Below are 23,965 nucleotides of genomic sequence, written 5' to 3' on the forward strand. Positions count from 1 at the left end.
TACACAAGTTAAAATAACACCAAGAGTTGTAAATAAATTTTATATTTCTCATATATTTATAAATTATAGAATAAAAGATAAAATAAAACTTAATTATATAAACATACCCGTGCAAACACACATTCCTATAGGCTATATACATACTTAATATATGCACTATTAAAATAAAAAGAGAAAAAGGTCAAAAATACCCCTCAACTTTGTTTTATTAGTTGACTTTACCCTCGCCGTTAAAATAAAGTTAATTTTACCCCTCCCGTTACTAATTTCACCAAATTTACCCCTCAATTGGATGGAAAACCCAAATCAACTAAAATTACCCAATTTCAATTAAATAACTCAATTTTTTTCTCTTTTTTAATCCGAACCCGACCCATTTATACCAAATTAAAACCCCAAATCAAGCTCCGGCAATCCCATTCATTTTCTCCGTTTTCCGGCGAAACACCACCAAAACAACCTCCAAACGACCACCTGAAACCACCACTCAAAACCCCAAAAACCAGAAACGACATCAAGAAAACATTAACAACAAACCCATTTTCCTCTACTTTCCGGTGATGACAACAAGACCTTTCTTCTCCATTTCCGGCCAGTTCTAAGCTGGAACAACATTAAGCAAACCACCCACCGCCGGAATCATTCAAACAGCCGCGAAACCTACCTGAAACAACTCTCAAACACCACCCTCTCCACGCCAAAATCCAGTGGTAAAACCACACTTCAGACCTCCATCACCCAAGCTAAAACAACCAGCAAATGACCACCAGACCACCAGTTCTCCGACCTCCAAACAACCAACCAACAAAACCCCGACCAAAACCCCATCGGAAAACAACTGAAGCACCGACAACAACCACAACTTCATATCCGACTAGGCTCAACAAGCAAGCAATAACATAGTTTTAGATCTGCCCGCAGGAAAGCAAAATCCGATGATTGAACGAGCTCCGAGCTCCGACCACACTAGTGTGCTAAATCTCTCTAATCTTCTTCATATACTTCCTGTATTGAATGTGGTCATGGAGGAAACCCACTGTCAATCTTGGATGGGATTTTCATTGCAGTCAAGGATGACAATGATTGCTATTTTCATCCGAGTATTTGTTTAACTTCAATTTTAGTAGTATGTGTTTCAATGGAAGAAGGAGATGGAGAAGATTAGAGAGATGGGTTTAGGGTTCTAATTTGATATAAATGGGTCGGGTTTGGATTAAAAGAAAAAATCGGGTCATTTACTTGAAATTGGGTAATTTTAGTTGATTTGGGTTTTCCATCCAATTGAGGGGTAAATTTGGTGAAATTAGTAACGGGAGGGGTAAAACTAACTTCATTTTAACCGCGAGGGTAAAGTCAACTAATAAAGCAAAATTAAGGGGTATTTTTTACCCTTTTCCCAAATAACAATCATATACACACATACAATGCACATCAAATTTATAGAAGAATTATTTTACTTATTATATTTTTATTTGGGGTAACTTTCTACTAATAATGTACAAATCTATGAATACCTAGTCTAAAATAAAATATTATATAACATAAAAATGTAATACACAGATGGAGGTAGGATTGGGCTACCAATTAAATTCGGTATGATTCGACATTTTGAAGTTTGATTTCGATATTTTGTAATATGAAAAATTAGTAGCCATTATTTGTTCAACTTCGACTAACATATACTTATATATAAACTTCAACAACTAATAAAAAGCATCAATTGTATCATACTAACATATTACACATGTAAAATTATATATATTTAAAAGAAAATACAAACAACTCCTTTTGTTACTCAATTACATCTAAAATAAATTTAAATCAAAATAGAATAGTCAAAGTTAGTTTGACTGCATATTTATTAGTAATTTAATAATATATATATGTATATATGTTATTTATGTAACTATATACTTCGGTATGGTGTTCGAGTCATTTATAAATATCAAATACCATACTGAATATCAAACAAAAATTAAATGTATACCATATACCAATACTAAATACCTTAATATCAAACCACGATATCAAAGATTTCGATTTGGTATGATAATTCAGTATACACCATACCATACCATGCCCACTCTTGAGGATTTGAAAATAGAATTAGCCTGTATCATAACATAACCAACTGTGGCAATGCCTTATTCAAAAGAAATTTCATCAAGTAATACTATCAACTAAATCAAATGCCTCAATTATGTGCCAAAAATTCATGTACAAAATGAAAATCTGAGGAGAGAGTACTCTCTCTACAGTCAAAATTGGTGGACAAAACTACGGTATTGAGTACATGATACCAGTAACAATGACTAAATACGATTAAACGGAACGTATTCTGCTGATATCCAATATCTGTTCACTGAGAAGTCAACCTATAATAATCACGTCAAACGTCTACGATATAAATGACCAGAGGCTGCTCATGATCATCGATTAGCACCTAATGGAAGAGGTAAGCAAGGATCATGGATGCAACTTGGTCTGGTTAATCATCCAAATAATAATAGGATCCAGCTGACTTCTGCTCTCTATCCTTAGTTGATTCAAGTTTGTTAATTCTTGGACGAAAATTAGTCGGGTCCCTTCTAAATGTGATGTTCAGATGCTGCACAATTTGGATACCACATCAATAACAAGAAAAAAGAAAACAAATCTCATCAACAAATCAGAGCAGAATATAAAGCTAGCAATTGTTATAACATGTGAAAGTATGTCGATGAATCTTGAAATACTAAAAATGTTAGTAAGAGAACTTTATGAGTAATGAGTCAGGGCTAATAAAAGGTAACAAGCAAGAGTATGCAGAAGGCTTACTGATAAAAATAAGTTCATTCCGGTCAACAATGATTGAGGTGCATTTGCAACACAATCTATGGAAGGCGTCCCCTCGTATACAATGACTCTATCTGCCAGGTAAGTTGCCATTATAAAGTCGTGCTCTACAATAAATGCAGTCTTCTTCGCGTGAAGAATGAATCTCTTGATGACTTTGGAAGCTACAATACGTTGCTCAGAATCAAGATAAGCACTCGGCTCATCGATCAGATATATATCAGCAGGCTGCCGAGTTAAGTAAACAAGTGAGGTTACAATTTATAAATACATCAGTGCAATAGTCTTCATATTCAGCCCTTGCAGACAAACTTTGCTCTTCATCTACACTTCACTACTAAGGGGTCGTTGGTAGGATGCATTAGCTCCATGTATTACTTGTACCTTGTTTGACACATTTTTTTAACCTAGGTATAACTAATGTACACACTCTATTTGGTATTATGCTATGCATAACTAATACATGAGAAACCATGGTATTACTAATGCAAGATTTTAATGCATGCATTAGCATGGGTAAAGACACAATTGCTCCTCAAACCTTTTCCACATCCTTTCCTTTGTATTCGGGAAGTTTATTTTTGTAATCAAACAATCTTTTTTTAGAAATATGCAATGCATATTATTTTTAATATACCAAACCAAACACTACATAAGAAATAATCTTAGCATAAGCATTACTACTAAAGTCAGCATTACTTAAACATCTATTCAGCACAATTCTTATACACTACCAAACGACCCCTAAGAGTACCCTCTCATGTTTATTATTGTGCAGTAAGAAACACATATTTTCAATAATAATAACAGCACATGGTTGGACTTATAATAAACAAAATGGAGGCAGAAGAGCAGCAAGATGCAATACGGATGTTAACTACCCAAATGCAATCCAAGAAGCAAATGGAAATTTCTTGCTTGTTTTGTCGATTAAATTTGCAAAACCCTCAATTTGACACCCCAGACCAGGGAAGAAAATAAAAACAACAAACCTAAAAAAAATGCTACAACATCAACAAACAGATGGAGAGGACTTGTTGCATTGTTGGATCAGATGCCTTCACATTGCAACAAAACATACCTTCCCTCTAAGTTAAGAGGAAATTTCATTAATATAGAGTACCAAGAAGGTACTGCAAAATACAGAAAAGAACATCAACAAAGCTGTTACAGTTTCATCTCTAATACATCCAAATATTCTAAATTAGGGTCTGATAGCCAACACTTGCAATGCCATTCAGCAAAAGTAGGATACAATACAGTAAAATTAAGAGAAGGATAGAAAGAAAGAAATGCAGTATCTGTCATTGAGAGCCAAAAAAGAAAAAAGAACGCAGATTCTGTTTGATTGGACCAAGGCATCTACCAAATCAATGTACAAAACAACCAAAACAGCAGTTCTACAAAGTGGGAGAAAAATTACCTTTCCAAGGCACAGGGTTAAGGCAACTCTTTGCAACTCACCACCAGAAAGGTTCACAACTTCTTGGTCCATCAATTGCTCAATTTGGAGAGGCTTCATCACATCTGAACAAAACTGGGGGTGCATATAAGAATCACGTATTTTCTGATGTAGCAAATGCCTCACGGTGGATTGAAATTTTGGACTAATTTTCTGGGGCTTGTATGAAACATTAAACTCTGGTATCTCAACATTAGAACCTTCCACCACATCAGGCTTTAATAGCCCAGCCTGCAGTATACACAAACACAAGTGGGAGAGTTTTTATAACACAGAAGACTGGAAACAGCAGTCATTTCAGACATGACATAATTGTAAAGCAAAGCATACCAGCATGCGAATGAAGGTTGTCTTCCCAGTCCCATTCTCACCAAGCATCACAACAATCTGTGAATCAGTAAATTCACCCTCGGCAACCTTAAGCTTGAAATTACCCTGAGTCTTAGTCATGGTTGGATATCTGTAACGTGCATATGATTCAATTTCCTCAGCGGCCTCTTGTGGGATCTCAGCAACCTATGGAAAAATGTTAATGTTCAGATAATAGTTTTGCCATGACGTGTGGGGTTACACAAGAATCTGAGTTTTACCTTAAAAGTAAGAGATTCATCACGGAAACGTAGATTTTCTGTAGGAACAAATCCAGCCAAAAATATATTAATTCCTTCCCTGACCGAGAAGGGTAGAGTCACAACCCCATATGCACCAGGCTTCCCATATAAGCAGCAAATGAAATCCGACAAATAATCAAGCACACTAAGATCATGCTCCACAACGATGACATAGCTGAAACATAGAGAATATTTCAGTATGTGACTAATAATTAGAAATCTTGATTGTTGAAAAGTCATACGAGAATGAATTAGAACCTATCTGGTCGAAGCAAGGATCTGACTACTTGGGCAGCTTTAAGCCTCTGCCTCACATCAAGGTAACTCGAGGGCTCATCAAACATGTATATCTCTGCATTTTGTATAGCAACAACAGCAATAGCAAACCTCTGAAGCTCTCCACCAGATAGATCACCTACATTACGATCCAAAACTTGATTCAGCTCTAGATCAACACAGAGTTTTTCCTTCACGCCTCTCTCATCTTTTTGGTCAAGCACTTGTCCGACATTGCCCTGAACTGCCCTTGGAATATGGTCGACATACTGAGGCTTGATAATTGCCTGTTTGAAAAAAACTTCAAATTACAAATGAATAAAATACTATATGGGTGATTGGACGCAACAAATAACGAGCTAAAGAAAAAAGACATCTTGATGTACAACGGTGATGAATTTTAAAATTTAAGTTGTTCAACAATTCTTTGAATCATGCATTCCATCATTTTCTTACACTAGCTCAGCATCCTTTATTACTTGAAACAGAAATGGCCTACTGAATATTTTATTCGGATGTAGCAGGTGGCCTTGCTTCTCCCTAGTAGTAAAAAGAATATGCCAGAATTTTTATACAAGTTACGGACACCGCCGCACTACTATTGGAACAATGAAAAACATTACAGAACTAGGTCAGGACCAGAGTTAGGTGGACAACTAGTAATGATTTGACCAATCACAATGGTACAGCAGAAGACCACCTATTCTGGAGAGCTACAATGCTCTCCTGGTCAGACAACTAAATCCAAAGGTGAGTGATACTCACAAAAAGAGCAAGGAGCATTTAGGATAGCTGAAACACTGAATCAGAAGTTACCTTTAAGTTATCTTCCAGAATGCGAGTGAAATAGTTCTGCAGTTCGGATCCTCGGAAGTGAGTCAAGATCTCTTGCCAATCAGGAGGGTTCTGCCACAGAAGGATTAAAGAACGCATAAGCAAACTGTATGGCCATGAATTGACTAGTCAAGCAGGATGCAGAAGAGTAGTACACTGAAGCGCCCCAAGTTTGGTTTCAATTTTCCAGCCAAAATTTTTAGGGCAGTTGACTTCCCAATACCGTTTGTGCCAACCAGACCAAGAACCTGTCCTGGCCTAGGGACTGGTAACCTGCAACAATTTTTTCAAGAATTAACTTATAAACAGATATTTGATTACCAAAAGACTTCTCCAGAAGAGCTGCAGCTTAAACAGACCTGTGCAATTTAAAAGTGTTGGGACCATAACGATGGGTTGTATCCTTGTCTAAATCCTTTGGCAGATTGATGATCATAATTGCTTCAAATGGACATTTCTGTATCATCAAATACAATATCAGTTAGCCGGCACAATGACTATCTGCAGCAAAATGTATCCCCACATTGTAATATATACAAACCTTCACACAAATACCACATCCAATACACAACTCTTCCGAGATGAAAGCAATCTTCGAGGTTGCAGTGACCTCTATACATAACTTACCTGCAAAACAAAGCTTAATTGACTGAAGAACATATATGTAAACACTGCATATTATACAAATGAGCAACCATATTTCCCTGCTATACAAAGTAATACTACACTCAGTTGTACATATTCCAAAATCGACCCTTTGCCCCAATTTATATGACATTTTCCTTTTTAATCAATCCCAAAAAGAATGACACATTTCTTAGTTATCAAATATTTAATGATACTATCAACATTTTACGCATGTTGGATCCCACTTATTTGACAAAAAATCTATCAAGGTATACTCTTCCATTAAAAAATTCATTTATTAAGGGTAGTTTTGGAAGATTGCAAAAGTACTCCCATATTTCATAAAGGTGTACTCTTCTATCAAAAAATTCATTTATTTCAAGGGTAGTTTGTACATTGCAAAGTCTTCCCAACCAGCCAAACTACTACACATGACCTGGGACCGAGGGGGTATTTGATTAGTCAGTCAATCAACTACACCTCGATTCCAACGATTAAAAAAACAACTACACCACAATTCTAAATAGGGGTCAACTACATGAGTCCTTCAGAACCAGACAGTCAGTCCACTCCACTTAGATCCATTTCATTCAAATCCTGGATAATTTTCTTTTTACGGCAAATTATGGGCTCTCTAAACCAGAAGTTCTCTTATCTTACACTCATCCATAAACTGATGCACAAGTATCAAACCCAACTAAAAAAGGCTTAGTATAATTGAAAGGACAAGAACTAAACCTTAATTATAAGCTGGTTTGGTCTAAACAGTTTCATGCTTCCTCTGTTCTATTCTTAACAGTCCACATCGATTCAGAGAGCCTCGCCTCCTTTTAATACCTCAATTATCAAGATAGAATGAATTAACAGAAGAAAGAACGATTTACCACCAACCTAATAGTCTAATATTTCTGTGTTACAGCAGTATAAAGAACAAATGCTGAACAGTAGATTCCTTTGGAATTTTGCCCATATAGCCATGGTTGTTCTTACGCATACCTATATAGACCTCATATGCCAGAACTCTTATGTTCTTTCCCGAGATTTTTTAATATTTCTTTTACTGCATTTCAGAGCATACAACCCTTGGTTAAAATCCCTTTTATCCTCTTCCTCACAATCAACAGAGTGATTCCATCCAAAGCTTACCTTGCCTAGACAGAAAAAACCTACATATACTTCTCGAATATCCATTCCTAATGAGAGAATTCCACCAAGTCTTTGCAGCGGCATCTACTTTCCCCAACAATGACTCCAACACAACCTCAAAGTGACAGAGGAAGGTTTTCAACCCTTGTTTCGTTTTTCCTTTTTTTCTTGTTTGGTGTATGTATTCAGGAACAATTATAGTGCATGCCTATCCACAGAAAACTACATGTAGGACATCTACTTTCTATGCATGGTAGGACATGGTGGCCACCAACCCTCACTCCTATGCAATAGCTTACAAACCACACCGGAGAGGTAACAAGGGGTTTCGAACTTGAGACCTCCAACATGGAAGTCCCAAGTTTAACCACTGGGCCACCCCAAAAGGTATCTACTTTGTATTCATTTATTTATAGATATAAAAGTGCAATTCAAGAATAAATGTCTAATCCCAACTACAGAACGGTCAGCAGGCTGAATTCATTATAAAACATAAAACAAAAATCTATAGTTTTTTATACTTATAACAATCAAAACTACAGGTTAACGCGTCATCAACTTCCAAGACAAAACCTTTTTTAAAAGCTCATATTCACTTCGAAAGGCTACACAGCAAAAATACATAAACTTTGATTTACCCACGAAAATCCCAATACTCATACATGATTACAACTTTGACCTATAATTTCATAAGAAAAAACACAACTTTTTAGCACAAAAATAACCAAACAAATCATCAATAACACATATAAAAATCAAATAGGTTTACCAGTTTTAACAACTGGGCAGCACTTTTTACATAGTAGCCCGCACTTCTTTGGCTTGCACCTGTCGCTGTTAAGGACGGCTATACGGCTCAATCTCTGATCCGACATATCTCTCTTTCACAAAAAATAAATACAGAAAAAATTGAAATAGAATGGAGAAATTGCTGAATTCTTAGAGAGAAAGGGGGAAACAAGGAGAGATTTTAGAGTTCTGTTTTCACAATTCCTAGTTGGGATTGTTTTCAAGGAGAACTAGAAATTATAAAACTTAACCTTAATTATTTAATTGACAATTAGTATATAACTAATAATACGTACTAGTATAATATTGATACACAAAAATAAAAGTTTGAATAGAATCATTGATACAATCGGATACAAATTATGATTTATATTAGAATTATATATGATATATATCTTTATTATGATTTGATTTGATATAGTTTGATACAAAATTATGATTTATTGAGATTGTATATAATACAGTATTTGATCATATGATCTCATATATATCTCACATACAATTCATTGAAAACAACATGTTTCTAACATTTCCCCCCTCTCTCTCGTATGCCTTTCTCGTCCCTTTAATTGTCTTTATATTAACGAACAACCAATATGTATTAGACTGTATTCATTGATACAAATTGTATTTGTACAATCTATATACATATTTAATATCTCTCTGCAGTCGATATACATATCTAGCATCTATTATCTCTTTTTCAAATCGTTATTAAGGATCGTGTCAAGCTGGCAAATTAGGGATACCCAATGCTTTTGTTCAGGGTGTGTGAACTTTCTTAGTATGCAAAGTGTAGTTACTCTTTATAATCATGGTTCAAACTATAATTATTTATGAAAATTTCTCAATTTAATTTAGAGGTGTTAAAATTAGCTCATAAAAGCATAACTCGTCTAATTCGTTCAAGTTTAGATTGATTATTAACATGTTCATTTATTAATTCAACTCAATTCATTTCGTCTATCAAAAATTAGACTAATATGTATCCTAAATTGATCCATGAGAAATCTTGTAAAATAGATGTCAATTTTTTTTATAGATTATGTATTAGATATAATAAAGAATATTAAAGAGATTGAGTTACATGACAAAAAATATCTTAGAGATCTTACATATATAATATTGGCGTAACAATGACATAATGATAATTTATAATGTTTCAATAAATTATAAATTTATTTATATGAAATTCATGCTAAATAAACACCAAGTTCAATCCATCTTTTCAAATTTGAAAAACAAAAAAATATATTCCACATTCAACAAATCATAAATTTATCGGAGTATTTGTTTTAATGTGAGTTTGAAAGTTTCAAGTAAAATGTCCCTATTGATAAATTAAAGAAAAAATTCAATAATATTTCTTGTCCAACAAGTATTCTTGGGGCCAAAGCATTTGAGACCAAATAACCAAATTTTACATGAAATAGTTCATATTTTGATACATGAATTTAATATTCTAGAAAAAATACATATTAGATGAAACTATATATCATGTAGTTATTTATTGTTTGGAAGATCTATCTCGTGTTTGATACTACATGATTCCATGTGCAAGAGCTGCAAATAATTTTTTTGAAACTCATTATCTTCATCATAAATAATCCGCAATTGTTTTGAAGTGATTTAGACCAATATAAAAATCTCGAGATTTTTCTATATAATCACTTGAAAGATGGATACGTAGCAATTTTCTTATAAATTATAAAAATTCATAAAAGATTAAATGGATATATAGGTCTATACACATTTTTGTGGATCTTGTCAAATATTATGCAACAATAGATAAGACATTTTGTGCTTTTGAAGACTATTTCCTAAAAAATAAAAACAGAATAAGGTTTTTTTTTAAAAGAAAGAGAACATATGTATTTTCATAGATTCCCCTAAATTATTTATGCTTTTGTAGTGGGAATTAGAATTAAAAGAAATTCTTCCTCACTAAAAGTTCTCCATTATGGGCCAAAAAGCTCTTCCTCACTAAAATTATTTATGCTTTTGTAGAGGTAACTCCCACTTGTCCGGTGTGACGAACTCGACCCAGAAGGCAAATCCCTTGCCAACTTGAGACATCCGATTTGAAAATCCCAAGCCCAAACGACTCAGCTTCACAATTTATTAACTTCACGCAGAAACAAACTGATAACAAGACTTGAAAAAAGGTCTGGAGCTTTTTCAATCATGGAGTTAGTACTGCAATACTGTACAAAAAAGCTAGGAAATGAAGCGATTGAGCGCGAATACAGAAGAAGATGGGAAGAAATAAGGAAAGCTTATATGCCCCTATGGAGCAATTCAACTGCAGAGTCTCACTCAAATTAATATTTGAAAATGCAATATAACAAGACAACATCTTACAGGCCTATAGGCCATAATAACATGTAGTATGTCTTATTTAAAGAGAAGAACATTAGCACACTGTAAAGCCAGCTGAAAGTCTTCGATACTATAACTAGTTTACTTCCACTTCTTGAATTTACCTCCGAACATCCCTCCCTTGCCATGCTTGCCATGCTTTCCATGTTTGAATTTCCCTCCCTTGCCATGCTTAAACTTGCCTCCTCCATAATGACCACCTCCATAATGACTGCCGCCTCCAACAAATGGCACACCATGTCCTCCCATGTGAGATCCACCGTGTGACAGCTTATGAGCGCCATACGCAGCAGCTGCAGCTGCAGCACCTCCAGCTAACATTACCCCCATGCCACCATGTCCTCCTGAAAAGTAACAAGCAAACAAACACGAAAAATTAATAATGAGGAAATTGTCAAGATGTACTTGGTCACAAAAGTCGCAACATATTATAAATGTTCATTATTTTCCTGCATCTAGTTGTTCAAGTGATACCATTGCTATCAAAGAAACTTAACTAGACAAATCCAAAAAGGGTGCAACCAATTAGACAGTATCTTATTGGGATGTCCGGGGGTTGTCGACAGCTTATAAATTACTAAATGAAGTCTTTACAAGTTACTTCCAAGAAACTTGGGAAGAAATAATACCTGACTGGTGTGGAGCACCATGATGACCTGCAGGAGGATATCCCTGTGGAGGATATCCTTGTTGTGGAGGATATCCAGCAGGTGGATATCCTCCTTGCGGAGGATAACCCTGTTGTGGATACCCTTGCTGTGGAGGGTACCCTTGTTGTGGAGGGTACCCTTGAGGAGGATACCCTTGCTGCGGAGGGTAACCACCGTGCTGTGGAGGATACTGTCCTGGATGTCCGTGATGACCACCAGCAAGACCACCCATACCTCCCATTATATTGTTAAAGAGTCCCTTATCAGAATCATCCTTACCACCTCCCATATTTCACTAGTACCTAAAACAGATAAATACTTGTCAGACATATTACAACAATGACTAAGTAGGAATGAAATCAAATGAAATTCGTAGATGATAAAAGATTATGAGCCACAAGATATCAATTACTACTCTTAACTTCAAATATGCTTTCTGAAACATCCAATCAATCAAAGAAGAATTATGTGCACAACTAATGATCAAGCAACCACTGATTGAACTTGTAGTACATCATATATAGATAGTGCACATCAAGAAACAAGAAAGGTGGACACCAACATAAAGCTGATTGTTAAGTAGGAGAAGTGTTAAATTTTAACACAACAAGCTGCAGACAGAATTGCAGGAAGCCAGCTAATATGTTCTGAGCAAGTGAAAATGCAAAAAAACAGGAGGGTAGACATAAACATTTTTATAAATTTCTATGCAGTACCCTAGCCTCCATTCCTGAATAAGTTTTCAGATCACCCTAAGAAAAAAAAAAAACCTTCACCTCTCAAAGATTAGAAGCATCAAAAGTTCTTTTTTTGTTTTGGATAAGTTGGAAACAACTTGCATTTTGAGGAAAAAGGAGAGGCCTTTTTTAGAGGGGTGGATAATAAAGAAGGAAAAGTGACTAAATCTAATGAAACAAAAGGAGCTAAAACCAAATATCCATTCTTTTTTCATGATTTTTTTCTTTTTTTGGAATCTAAGTTGCATGACTATTTGTTTATAATACACCTTGAAAAAAGACAAAACTCAATTAAAACAGATCTCTATTCCCTTCTACAGCAAAATCATGCAAGAGGACAAAATCCTCATTTTCTAAAGCATCCAAATTCAGTTCCAGAATAGGACAATTCTCAACCCAAAAACAGAAAAAAGGGAACTAATAGTCTCTCTTTCCAATTCAACAAAACCAAAATTTAAAACCCAATGACTCATCAGCTAAACAGAAAATACAGAGAAAACACAAAATGATTGATCATACAAAAAAAAATCAAAATGGTAAAAACCAAATCTTCTGTTTTTCCATTTAATCAAAACCCAAATCAAAAAAAGTCACAAGGGAAGAAACAATCAAACTTGAATTTCCAAAATCAGTTTTTTTTTTTAAAAAAAAAGCTGATCTAATCTGTAGTAGGTGGTCATAGAAACAAAAATCAAAAGGGTAGACCCAAAATCCTTTAATTTTCCCATTAACAAAAACCCAAATCTAAAAAACATCAAAAGGGTACAAAAAGATCAATTTTTTAATTACAAAAGACCAGATCTTGAATTATCAGACTGATGATCATCATCTGGGCAATTCAGATAATTCATGCATGGCTTAACAAATCATCAAACAAGAGAAAAGTATCATCAATGGGGTAAAAGGAGAAGGGGCTCTTACAGATTTATCTCCTTGAGAAGTTGAACGAACGTTTGTTTAACAAACGATATGGTCTCTGAATGGTATTTGAAGGGCTATTTGTGAATGAGATATTTCAATGATTCCACGCGTTACTTAAACGCGTACATGACGTGTGCTACTTTCAATAAGGAAAAAGCCAAAATATACAAATCTTAGCAACTACTCTAGTGTTATATTATTATTACTTTTAATAAATATAATATTTGGATATACTATATATTATAGGAAAAATTATCTAAATATACAACTTATTTTATTATATTCTCTGAAATTTCTCTTATTTGAAAAAATTACAAAAAATTCATATTTTATGTGATGTATCAGTCAGATATATTACTTTACGCGATATATCGAGACGTTACTTTACGCGATATATCGGTTACGTGATGTATCCGAAAATGAGACGCGATGTATCAGGACGTTGATGGATGTATCCAAAACCAGAACGCGATGTACCGGAACGTTTTGGAATGTATTCGGATTCCATCAAATTTAAAGAATTTTTGTAACTTGAAAGGAGTAGGGATATGATGTAATTAACTCTTAACACTATGGAATTTGTGTAAAATCTACATTATTATATCGATTTTAATGGTTACATTACATAATATTGCACGTCAATCTATAAGAAAGGTAGAATACGAGGTAGAGCTATTATAAAAAGGTAGGTAAATAATAAAATAAGATTTTTAAATACTAAATAAAGATAAATTAAAAATATTAAAGTAATTACTCGGTCTCACTAAATTGATTGTTACATAAAATGAGACTTTTCTTTCGTACTTGACGATAGATTTAAATGATACAAATATGGTAAAATTTAAGTAACAAACATGGTATCTAAACTTAAAATACAATATTACAACAATTAACAACCATTCAAACGGGGTGTGATATGAACCATATTTTTTTTTATATTTAATTTTAAGAAAATCGCAGAATTTATTTTTTTTCTCATATAAAAGAAGAATAAAACGACTATCAAAAAATGTGGAGCAACTGATAAAATAACTTTTTCCGTAATTAAAGGTTTTAATTTTAAATCCTAAATCTAAAAATATTCTTAATAAAAAACACTAGCTTCAAATAAATCTTACCTAATATGAATTCGAATTAATTAGCCCAACATTACCTGAAATACCATATGAAAACAAAAAGATGAAAGAATAAAACATGCACGACGAATGAATTCTTCTATTTAATTAGTTGCATTTTTATTTTTTTTGTCTGACACCCTTTATTCCAACTTCTAGAAAAGAATAAATAAGCTCAATTAATTTATTTTATAATTATTACATTTTATTCTTTTAAAATAATGAAAAACGGAGTGAAATCATATAATTCAAACTCATTTTGAATGTATTTTACTAATTGTAATATTTCAAAAGAAATATGAGTCAAAATCTCAAAATCTTATCTATAAGTTATATATGGACCATAACACACCAACTCCAACGCTATTATATAGATCAATACCATATAAAACGTCTACTACTCATTATTCAAAAAGAGAGTACAAGAATATATCTATTCTAAATTGCAAAATCAGGATAGCATACACAACAATAATAATAATATCGTATCTAATATAATCCCGCACGTGAAAAATCAGGATAATATACACAAAATTCTTATTTCCACTTCTTGAATTTCTTCCCAAATTTCTTGCCGTACTTCTTGCCACCCTTATACTTGCCCTGTTTGTATTTTCCATGACCATAATGACCTCCGCTGCGTCCATAACTTGCAGCACCATAGGCAGCCGCGGCCGCAGCCATGCCTCCGGCCATCAATCCCATGTTTCCATGCCCTAAAAATGTGTCATGTACGTATACGACTTATTTAATTAGTACGATACAAAAATTACTATAGTATGTGTATAATAATACAAATATCGCTCATTTGTTACTATAACTTAACTAAGTACATATCTAATATTGAATAAAGTATATATATGATCTCACAAAAAGTTAGAGATATAACATGTGCGTATATATAAAGCATAACAACTCTAAACATGTCATGTGAGATGCCACGAGTAATTAACATGTTTTTTTATATCCTTAATTATTAGTTTAATTAATGAAGATTGATACCTGATTTGTTTGAAGTGTAACCTGTTGGAGGATATCCTTGTGAGGGATATGCACCACCTTGTGGAGGATATGCACTAGCCGGGGGATAACCTTGTGGGGGGTATCCACCAGCAGGGGGATATCCTTGTGCTGGAGGATAGGCTCCAGCTGGGGGATATCCTTGTGCTGGAGGATAGGCTCCAGTCAGTGGATATCCTTGTGCAGGAGGATACCCTTGTGGAGGGTAAGCTACTGGCTGCGGAGGGTATCCTTGTGCAGGTGGATATCCTTGAGCGGGTGGATACCCTTGAGGAGGACATCCTTGTGGAGGGTAAGCTCCTGGCTGAGGAGGATATTGTCCTGGAGGATAACCAAATTGTTTGTTTTTACCGCCTCCCATTCTTCACGAATACCTAATTTTGACAAGAGTATAGAAATTAGAACCTATTGATTTCAAAAAGTAATGGAACATTATGCAAAACAATATACGTACAGAAAATATGGGTTATTCTTATATTTCTTACAGGTTCTCTTATATTGTTGAAGTGCAATATTTTGGAATGAAGAATGAAAGATAAGGTAGAAAAAAAATAACACAATATAAGTAGTGGATAAGTATTTATATGTTTTTTTCTTGGTTAATATATTGAGTGGTTGCCCAGTAACATATTAACCAATGACTTTGGTGGGTGATCATTGAATATTGAGGTAATTTATTGGTTGGTGACTTGGTTCACAAACATCAAAAGTCAAAACCATATACTCCTAATTAATGAGTAAATATGGAGGAGTATAATTTAAGAAAGTGTTTGCGTACAATTACTAACATATATATAACTTAATTGTTTTTAGTTCTCATCAATATTGGAGACATTGAATTATAAAATATTGTGACCGCGTGGAAAACAAAGGAAATGAGATTTTTTGCTCTTTTATAATTTGAATAGAAAAAAAAAAGATCTTTTCATATCTCTTAAATGTAAAACTAAATATATCTCTTATAAAAAAGACATAAAACTCGATTTTCTTTTATAAAGAATTAAAAAATCATTTCTTTTAGAAAAAAATGTCAATGTCATCCATTATAAGAGAAATTAGTATACTTGGTTCTGAGATGCACGTGCCTTTAGGGAGTCAAACTTCAATATAAACAATGGATAAGGTGGGTCATTACTCAAATAACCATTTTTGTTTATCTCAACATTTGGATTTTTCTTTTTGTAGATATTTCTTCATTTCCTATATCTCAACATTGCTCAAATTTTAAATAATTTTTGTATGTTCTAAATATGGGTGCTAAAAGTGGCTACTTGGTGTCATTTCTACCTCTTGCTCACTTCAATTGGACTTGAACAACTTAAAGGGAAAAATGATGGATCGCTAACAATGACCTATCAAAAACTCTACCTATATTTTCTCAAACAATCACTTTTTTTTTGTTTTCCACCCGATATTTGGAGCCCGACTAAATTTAAATCGCGCATTGCAGAACCCATTCGGAGGTGACGCTCCCAATAGAATTTTCTCCATACTCAAGGCTCAAACCCAAGAGGTAAACCCAAGACCTCTGCTTAAGAATAAAACAGTTTCACCACTGCACCACAACCCCATGTTGCTTGTCCCTTTCTCATGACAATGATCTCAACCGTCCGCTCTAATACTCCACGCAGGCATTTTCAGAGAGTTGTATATGCATAAAAGAAAGCAAAAACAAATGTACCTACCATGCATTAAGTCCTATTTGTTTCTATTCCCCTCCAGGATCAATCCAAGCTCCCCCAAAACATGGTTTTTTTCCTACCCAGTGTAGTTTTGAGAATATCTCCATCATGTGCACCCAAAGAAAGATAACAACACATATGCAAGAGAAATATTAAGTGAAAAAACAAACTTTGTAATATAAATTTAGAGAGATCTACAATTACAGTACAAGATTGAAACAAGACTGCTAGAATGTCATTATTGGAAACCAAAGGTTTTTTCTTAACTATACCCATCAGCGGTGGGGGATCAGCAAAAGCGCAAAGCATCTTCTAGTTCTTTCTCATCGTCACAGTTATATCCCAGTAAATAAGCTCGAGCTGAAACAGAAAAAAGATATCAGGAGAGGAGCTATCAAGAAGGTACAAAGCAAAACTGATAAAAAGGTATATACCAAAACGACCCGATCCCATGAATGGCTCTGCTTCATCTGTAGTGCCAACTTGTTGCTGCTCCTGTTATAAACTTAAAATTAGCTAAAACTATGCTACATTATACATTAAATATGCAAAACATTCAAGTTTTAACATCTATAGCTGTATTATCACTTGGTAGCAAGCTCATTATCACAGATAGGAGATGCTACTATCAATTCAAGGATATACTTACAACGGACGCATTATACAGGCACTAGGTGCAAATAGAAGATACAGTAACCAAAATCTGCTGCAAGATGCATCATACATTCTCACAAATCAAAATCAAGCATGAACAAGCTTCACATATAGCCTAAAACATCACAAAAGAAGATCGAGAGCAATTTAGACAGTCAAGGAGACAGTTGACTTGCTTTTCGTTCCATCTTTCACAACTGCTGTATTCTAGTAGTGTTAACATATCAGTGCAACAGCTCTTAAATTTTCAGTAAATAGATAAGCAAATTTCCGTATTTTAATAGTGTGCTTACCCAGCACAATTACCAAACAAGTAAGCTTCAGTGCTTTCAAGTTTCAACTACTGATTTGACAGGAAATTCAGGGAACATTTTACCAATGCAAAAGGTGTCAAAACAACAGAAAACCATAGCCTTTGAAGTTTATCTTTTACTTTTGCTGTAGTTCCAACTTCCAAGTTGCATTAGAACAACCAACAAACTCTTTCAGCTATGGAACATGAATTTTCCTTCTCTCATAAATTTCGTTTCTTTCAAAAATAGCATCCTCAAGTGACTTGTTTCTTACCCCATCTAGTTCCATTTCGGAAGGTGACAACATCCTATCAAAACAGTGGCCTGAAATGGTACACACCAGAAGACCATTTATAGGATCAGATACAGCTTCCCTACATGTGTCATCACAAACTGCACAACCACACAAAAAAGAGAACCCATAAGCAACAGTAGGTTGAGATCACTCTCATTGTACGTATCTAATGAATAGGTTGCAATGAAGCAAACCATTTCTTACCATGGACATATCCAGTTTTCTCACAAACATATACATCTCCTATTTGATAGTAAGTGCACGTCTCCCCAGAGCACACATGATCAATCACCACTTTATCACCCAGACCTTTGCTTTTCTTCCAAGTAGAGACTTGATCAGCAACTGTCTTATCAAGAATTATTCGGTCATCATTTACCTGTTCATTAAAGCCATAGAAAGGTAAGTACTCATAAGAAATCTTGACACATAACTAAGGGAAATAAACATGAAGGGTCTTAACAGTTTATTTTAGTTAGTATCATTTTTCTCGCTGTTTATTTCTTGTTTTCACCCGGTAAAAAAGAAAACTAAAAGGAATAACATTGTTCAGGAAATAAAAAGGAAAGGTTCCTGGACAATTTACAGCCAAAAATCAGAGAAGTGAAATTATGAATTTATTTGGAATTGTCTATATTCATATGCAGTACTATGAAGTTCTTTGAGAAGACCTTCAGTTACCTCAGACGGAGGAGGAGCTTGGCTTCTTTTTGCTGCCTGCATTTGGATGTAATACTCCTTAAATTCCATAGGAGTATTCCTGACAAACTCCATCATATCATCTGCATCACGCTGCAGTAGAAGTATTCAATTCGACCAAAATTAAATTAAATCTGAGGATACATAAAATTAGTAAATCATAAAGCACATTTTTAATGTTGCTGTGTTAGGTAAAATACATACACACTACAGAAAATGAAATCAAAATTAACATTCCAAATGCATCACTTAAGTATCTCGTTGACAGAAATGAGAAGACAGTTCACCTGGCACTTCCCCTATATATTTTTACCATGTCCCTTCAAAACCTAAGTGTTCTCCAGGTCAAAAGTTTGAAATATTTTCCATCTGTATCCATTATGCTTCAAATTTTGCATTCCTTAAGCTAGAAATGGCTGGTCAAAGAGTAGTAAGCCTAATATTGACCAACTTTTAACCTTGTCCCGTTCAAGTATACAAAATGATCAATTCAATTTAGGAATGTTTTGAAACGTGTGATCATTTGATCTAAAAGCTTAAATCTTTAGCGAGTAGCACAGTTTTATCAACTTAGTTATATTACGTCTCAACATATCCCCTCACATTTTGGCTTGATTACTATTTCATGGGTTAAACACGTGGAATATATTTTAGCTTTTTGGAATGGCACAGAAATTTGAACATAGGACCTCTTGCTTGCTCTGTTATCATGTAAATAAAACGGATTTTGGATCTAATTTAACCCCAACGCTAGCTCATGAAGTGAAGATTGTCCACGTTTATATAAAGAGACAATAGCACATTCCCTCAATCAATGTGGAACATTTTAACATCCATCGTACTTCCAGGAATAGACATTTGGAGCATGAAAAATATAACTTAGGAACTCAATATTCCGTAAACCAAGAATAGGGATGGATCCAGCTCTAATACCATGTTGAAGTGTGTGACCATCTCAACTAAGAACTTAAATTGTTTGAGAGAGCATAATTTTAACAACTTATTATATTATGTGTCACCGATTAACCCTCTCCAAGAAAGTTTGTTTTCAATTTTCAGTTCTACTCTCAAACTTAGAACTACTCACAAATTGATAGATTAAATGGATGAGTATATGCTTACTATAGATAAGTTTAAAAAAAACAAAAAAAGTAAACCAGAATTTATGTAGGTGGTGATTTCTCAAATGATCCTTCAACTTTATCTACTATAGTAGTATAGTAACAAACTATTTTTTGTCACATTACAATAACTAAGCTTTACTCACTATAATAATCGAGTCACTAACCTTGGTAGGGAAGTTTTGTCGTCTATGTTGCTTGGACTCTCCAAAAATGTTGCTGCACCCATGTCGAATCCTCCAATAATGCACTATTTTTGGAGGATCTGAGTTCTGACACACACCCGAGCCCCGACAACATTTTTGAAAAGTCCGAGCAGCATAGTTTGTCGTTATAGTGGGTAAAAGTTTAGAGACTTAACAGTTATAGTAGGTAAAATATAGTTACTTTGAGACAAAAAAAGATAGTTTTGTTACTTTACTGTTATAGGGGATAAAGTTTAGTTAACTCAATGCAACAAAAAACAATTTGTAACTTTAATGTTAATAATTAGTAAACTTTAGTGACTAAACATGAAATTAACTCGTGCAGTTTTAATGCTTAGCCAATGACAAATGGAACAAACATTTGAACAGAAGGATACCTGGATGTAAAGCTTCTTCCAAGCACAGTCGCGTGGCTTTCTAGTTGGGAGCAACAGACCCCATCGCATCCGATACCTAAATGAAATACATTTACCATTCATCAGAATGAAAATTTGAGCTCTAGAAATATGTTTATAGGCGAGAATGAATAAGTAAATATATGAAAAGGAGCCCTTTTCTCAGCCTATTCTAATTTCACTATTCTATTAGTGAAAGTCACGGTTGTAGAAAGAAAGTCTACAGAAGTGGGAAAAGAGTTGGCGGTCTTTTAACACAAAGGTAGACATGGTCCATGAAAGCAATATTTATTTGTCAGGGGATGTCAAATGATTCAAATGTTAAAAACACGCAGTGAGAGAGGAATTGGAATTCCACACCAGTCATTGGGAAATGAACTCCCACTTCCCAGGGCACCAAGGAAGGTATGTCTCCTCGTGTGGTTGACAGCCAAGGAAGTGATCCTGACAACAGAGAATTTGAGGAAGAGGAGAATAACATGTCTAGTTGGTACTACATGTGTAGATGTTTGGGAGAAGATGTAGATAACCTTTTGTTGCATTGCCAAGTGGCTACACAGTTGTGGTCTGTTGTCCTGAAATGGTTTGGGATACTATGGGTGATGTCAGGTACAGTGAAGGAGGTGTTGCCTAGTTGGGCTCTAAGGAGGAGGAAGAGAAAACAGGGGGTCTGGAATGTTGCTCCACTAGCCACTATGTGGGTTCTATTAGAGAGAAACATGAGAGCATTTGAAGGAGTGTCAGTGATTTTGTTAAGTTGCGAAATAGTCTCTTGTTTCTAATTTTTTTTTGGTGCACCTATGTGGTACCCATGTGTATGGAGGATTAGTGTTTTTTCGTAGAGAACCATACTTTTGTTGTAGGTTCTCTCGTTTTTGGTATACAGCTTTTATATAGTATTTTCCCATCATTAATAAACTATTTACCTTATCAAAAACAAAGCACGCATCCATTTAGAGGGAGATGGGAAAAGAGGAGACAATGGGAACAGACACAAGGTGCAGAATACTTACAGCCAGCGCCACAAGGATTCATCAGAAGCAGCAAAATTTAAAAACTTGCAGACCATTGTACATGCCACAAGATCCTGACAGATTTACCAAAGAACAGACAAAAGGTTTAGACAACAGAAAATCAGAAAAGAAATGCACATCAAAACCACAAATGGATCTAGCCCTCCACTCCCTATCTGTTCTCCTTGTTTGCAAATGCAAATATTTTGACAAGCAGTATAGAAAAGCTAAAAAATAATTAACAGAAAAAATAACGTGATACCTCTGGTGAGAGGAACTTGAGGATGTGACGGAGCAATTCTGGAGGGACTTTGCTGAGAATCCCCGTCTCTATTCTACTTGGGACCTGCCTCATGTTGTCGCTTATATAAGCAACACTGTTATTATTATCCATGACACTCTGACTCATCCTTGGAGGTGAGGATGCACATTCAACTTCAGCTGGTGCTGACAAAGATGGAGATGATAGTAATGCCTTCACCTTTTCCTCCTCGTCTTCCTCCTCCTCCTCAATTTTCATTACCTTTGCTTCCCTCTTCTCTTCCTCCTCCTCCTCATCTTGTTCCCTCTTCTCCTTTCCCTCAATCTCATCCTCATACTCAGACTCATCCTCATCCTCCAGAACTCTCATTTTCTTTGTTACTCGCTCCTCCTCTCCTTCAAATCCATCGTTACCATCTTCAACTTTAAGGCGCTTACCTTTCCTCTTTACATCACCTTCGTCCATGATATCCTCTACGATCTCTTCATCCTGAAACAGAAGAATTGATTATCAAGTTCTAATTAAGTGCATATAGCTTGTACCAAAAGATCAGATGCACACATAAATACGAAATGAATGAAATGAAATATCCTCCAACTCCCCCCACGAGAAGAACACAAGAAGTGACAGATATTTCCCCCAGAAAAAACACGTCTGCCCATGCACGGTGCAGATGCACCTAGTACTCTCGTAGCACATGATCGGTCACCCTTTTACCAAATTTTCCCCACAGAAAATAACCATTTTCCTCAATTCATGGCTGTCAAAACAACAAAGAGAAAGAGAATATCTTGAAACCAATTCAGTAAAACACAAAAACCGTAAAAAGATCATAATTTTCCTGATGTGTTTTACTAGCAGCTGGAAATTAACAAATGAATAGGATCTTCCTCACGTTTAATATGTACCAATTTCATACTCATCTTTATCTCTCTTTTGTAATTATAGATGAAAACAACAAAGGGGAAATAATCCAGGCTCAGCCCTATATCTTCTATTCCATCATATTTTCCTCTTAAGAAACTTAATTTCAGCTGAACAATCAAGTCTTTCTTTCTTCCCTTTTCTCTTGGTAATTAAAATAAGGAAATTAACCAGATCCACTAATTTCTCTCAAGTACCCAATTAATTTCCGTTCTTCTTCTTAGCTCAAGAACCCTATCATAGAGAAACAATATAAGGAAGCTCATACCGATCCGGAAAATTCTATTTCTACAATTAATTATCCAAAAAACAATTCTTATAACTAATGGTAGAATCAGAATGTAGAGATTCCGATAATATACCTGATCGGAGAGAGTGAAGATCTCCGATTCAAGAAATTGAACAAGTGGTTCATCTTCATCGTCGAAGATTGCCATGATTTAAGCTTTAACTCAACCTAGTCCATACACAGATATCAATATGCTTATATGACCGGAGAATGAACGCCGGTGACCGTATAACGTCGGCCAATATACGCCGTAGATTGAATCGAGGTTTCATGGATTGGAAAAAAAAAGATTTTGGAAATTTGCTTAGCGAGAGAAGATATCGGGTCGGGTAGGATCCGAATATGTTGGATCGGTAAAGAACGATTCGTTTAGTGCGTAAATTGCAGCCATTAGGCAGGAATTAATTTTTTTCAATTAATTAATTAATTTTGTTTTTAATTTTCATGAATTTTCCAATAGATAAAATACATGATATGGCTCTGCCCCGTATTTTACTATAAAAAAAATTCATATTATATAGTCATCCACTAAAATAATAAGTAAATCATAAATAAATATATAATTTGTGTATATTAGCTTACGGCTGTAATTATTTATTGGGGAGCGAAAATATGTAAAGAAAAAAAAAAGGAGTTAATAATTGCCTTGAACTTGCTATTTGATAAAAAAGCAATAGCTTCAGAAATTTGAATAGGTTAAACAAAAGAATAAACATTTATTATAAGTATT

At 34.7% G+C, this 23,965-nt stretch overlaps 4 protein-coding genes across 4 annotated transcripts; all 4 read right to left on the reverse strand.

The window, feature by feature from the left end:
* Window positions 1-2,180: 2,180 nt before the first annotated feature.
* On the reverse strand, window positions 2,181-8,804 carry LOC102606149 (ABC transporter E family member 2). The gene is made up of 11 exons (XM_006359893.2): window positions 8,561-8,804; window positions 6,560-6,645; window positions 6,378-6,475; window positions 6,174-6,291; window positions 6,001-6,090; window positions 5,167-5,471; window positions 4,888-5,083; window positions 4,628-4,813; window positions 4,259-4,528; window positions 2,818-3,063; window positions 2,181-2,608 (listed from the first exon to the last, which is right to left on the reverse strand). Exons 1-11 carry the CDS (start codon window positions 8,664-8,666, stop codon window positions 2,489-2,491), a joined length of 1,821 nt encoding a protein of 606 aa, XP_006359955.1. The 5' UTR covers window positions 8,667-8,804; the 3' UTR covers window positions 2,181-2,488.
* Window positions 8,805-10,839: 2,035 nt separating this feature from the next.
* Window positions 10,840-13,366, reverse strand: LOC102578158 (glycine-rich protein A3). Its single transcript, XM_006359894.2, has 3 exons — window positions 13,268-13,366; window positions 11,589-11,911; window positions 10,840-11,303 (listed from the first exon to the last, which is right to left on the reverse strand). The coding sequence occupies exons 2-3, from the start codon at window positions 11,896-11,898 to the stop codon at window positions 11,041-11,043; spliced, it is 573 nt and encodes a 190-aa protein (XP_006359956.1). The 5' UTR covers window positions 11,899-11,911; window positions 13,268-13,366; the 3' UTR covers window positions 10,840-11,040.
* Window positions 13,367-14,871: 1,505 nt separating this feature from the next.
* On the reverse strand, window positions 14,872-15,873 carry LOC107063142 (annexin A7-like). Its single transcript, XM_015314608.1, has 2 exons — window positions 15,385-15,873; window positions 14,872-15,098 (listed from the first exon to the last, which is right to left on the reverse strand). The coding sequence occupies exons 1-2, from the start codon at window positions 15,761-15,763 to the stop codon at window positions 14,920-14,922; spliced, it is 558 nt and encodes a 185-aa protein (XP_015170094.1). The 5' UTR covers window positions 15,764-15,873; the 3' UTR covers window positions 14,872-14,919.
* A 1,350-nt stretch (window positions 15,874-17,223) lies between these two features.
* LOC102578485 (F-box protein SKIP31-like) lies at window positions 17,224-23,572 on the reverse strand. Its single transcript, XM_006359895.2, has 9 exons — window positions 23,309-23,572; window positions 22,023-22,511; window positions 21,761-21,834; window positions 20,730-20,805; window positions 19,008-19,118; window positions 18,531-18,705; window positions 18,306-18,424; window positions 17,519-17,579; window positions 17,224-17,444 (listed from the first exon to the last, which is right to left on the reverse strand). Exons 1-9 carry the CDS (start codon window positions 23,381-23,383, stop codon window positions 17,374-17,376), a joined length of 1,251 nt encoding a protein of 416 aa, XP_006359957.2. The 5' UTR covers window positions 23,384-23,572; the 3' UTR covers window positions 17,224-17,373.
* Window positions 23,573-23,965: the final 393 nt, after the last annotated feature.

This window comes from Solanum tuberosum, unplaced genomic scaffold, assembly GCF_000226075.1.
Source record: "Solanum tuberosum cultivar DM 1-3 516 R44 unplaced genomic scaffold, SolTub_3.0 scf00303, whole genome shotgun sequence".
In the NCBI taxonomy this organism is placed as follows: domain Eukaryota; kingdom Viridiplantae; phylum Streptophyta; class Magnoliopsida; order Solanales; family Solanaceae; genus Solanum; species Solanum tuberosum.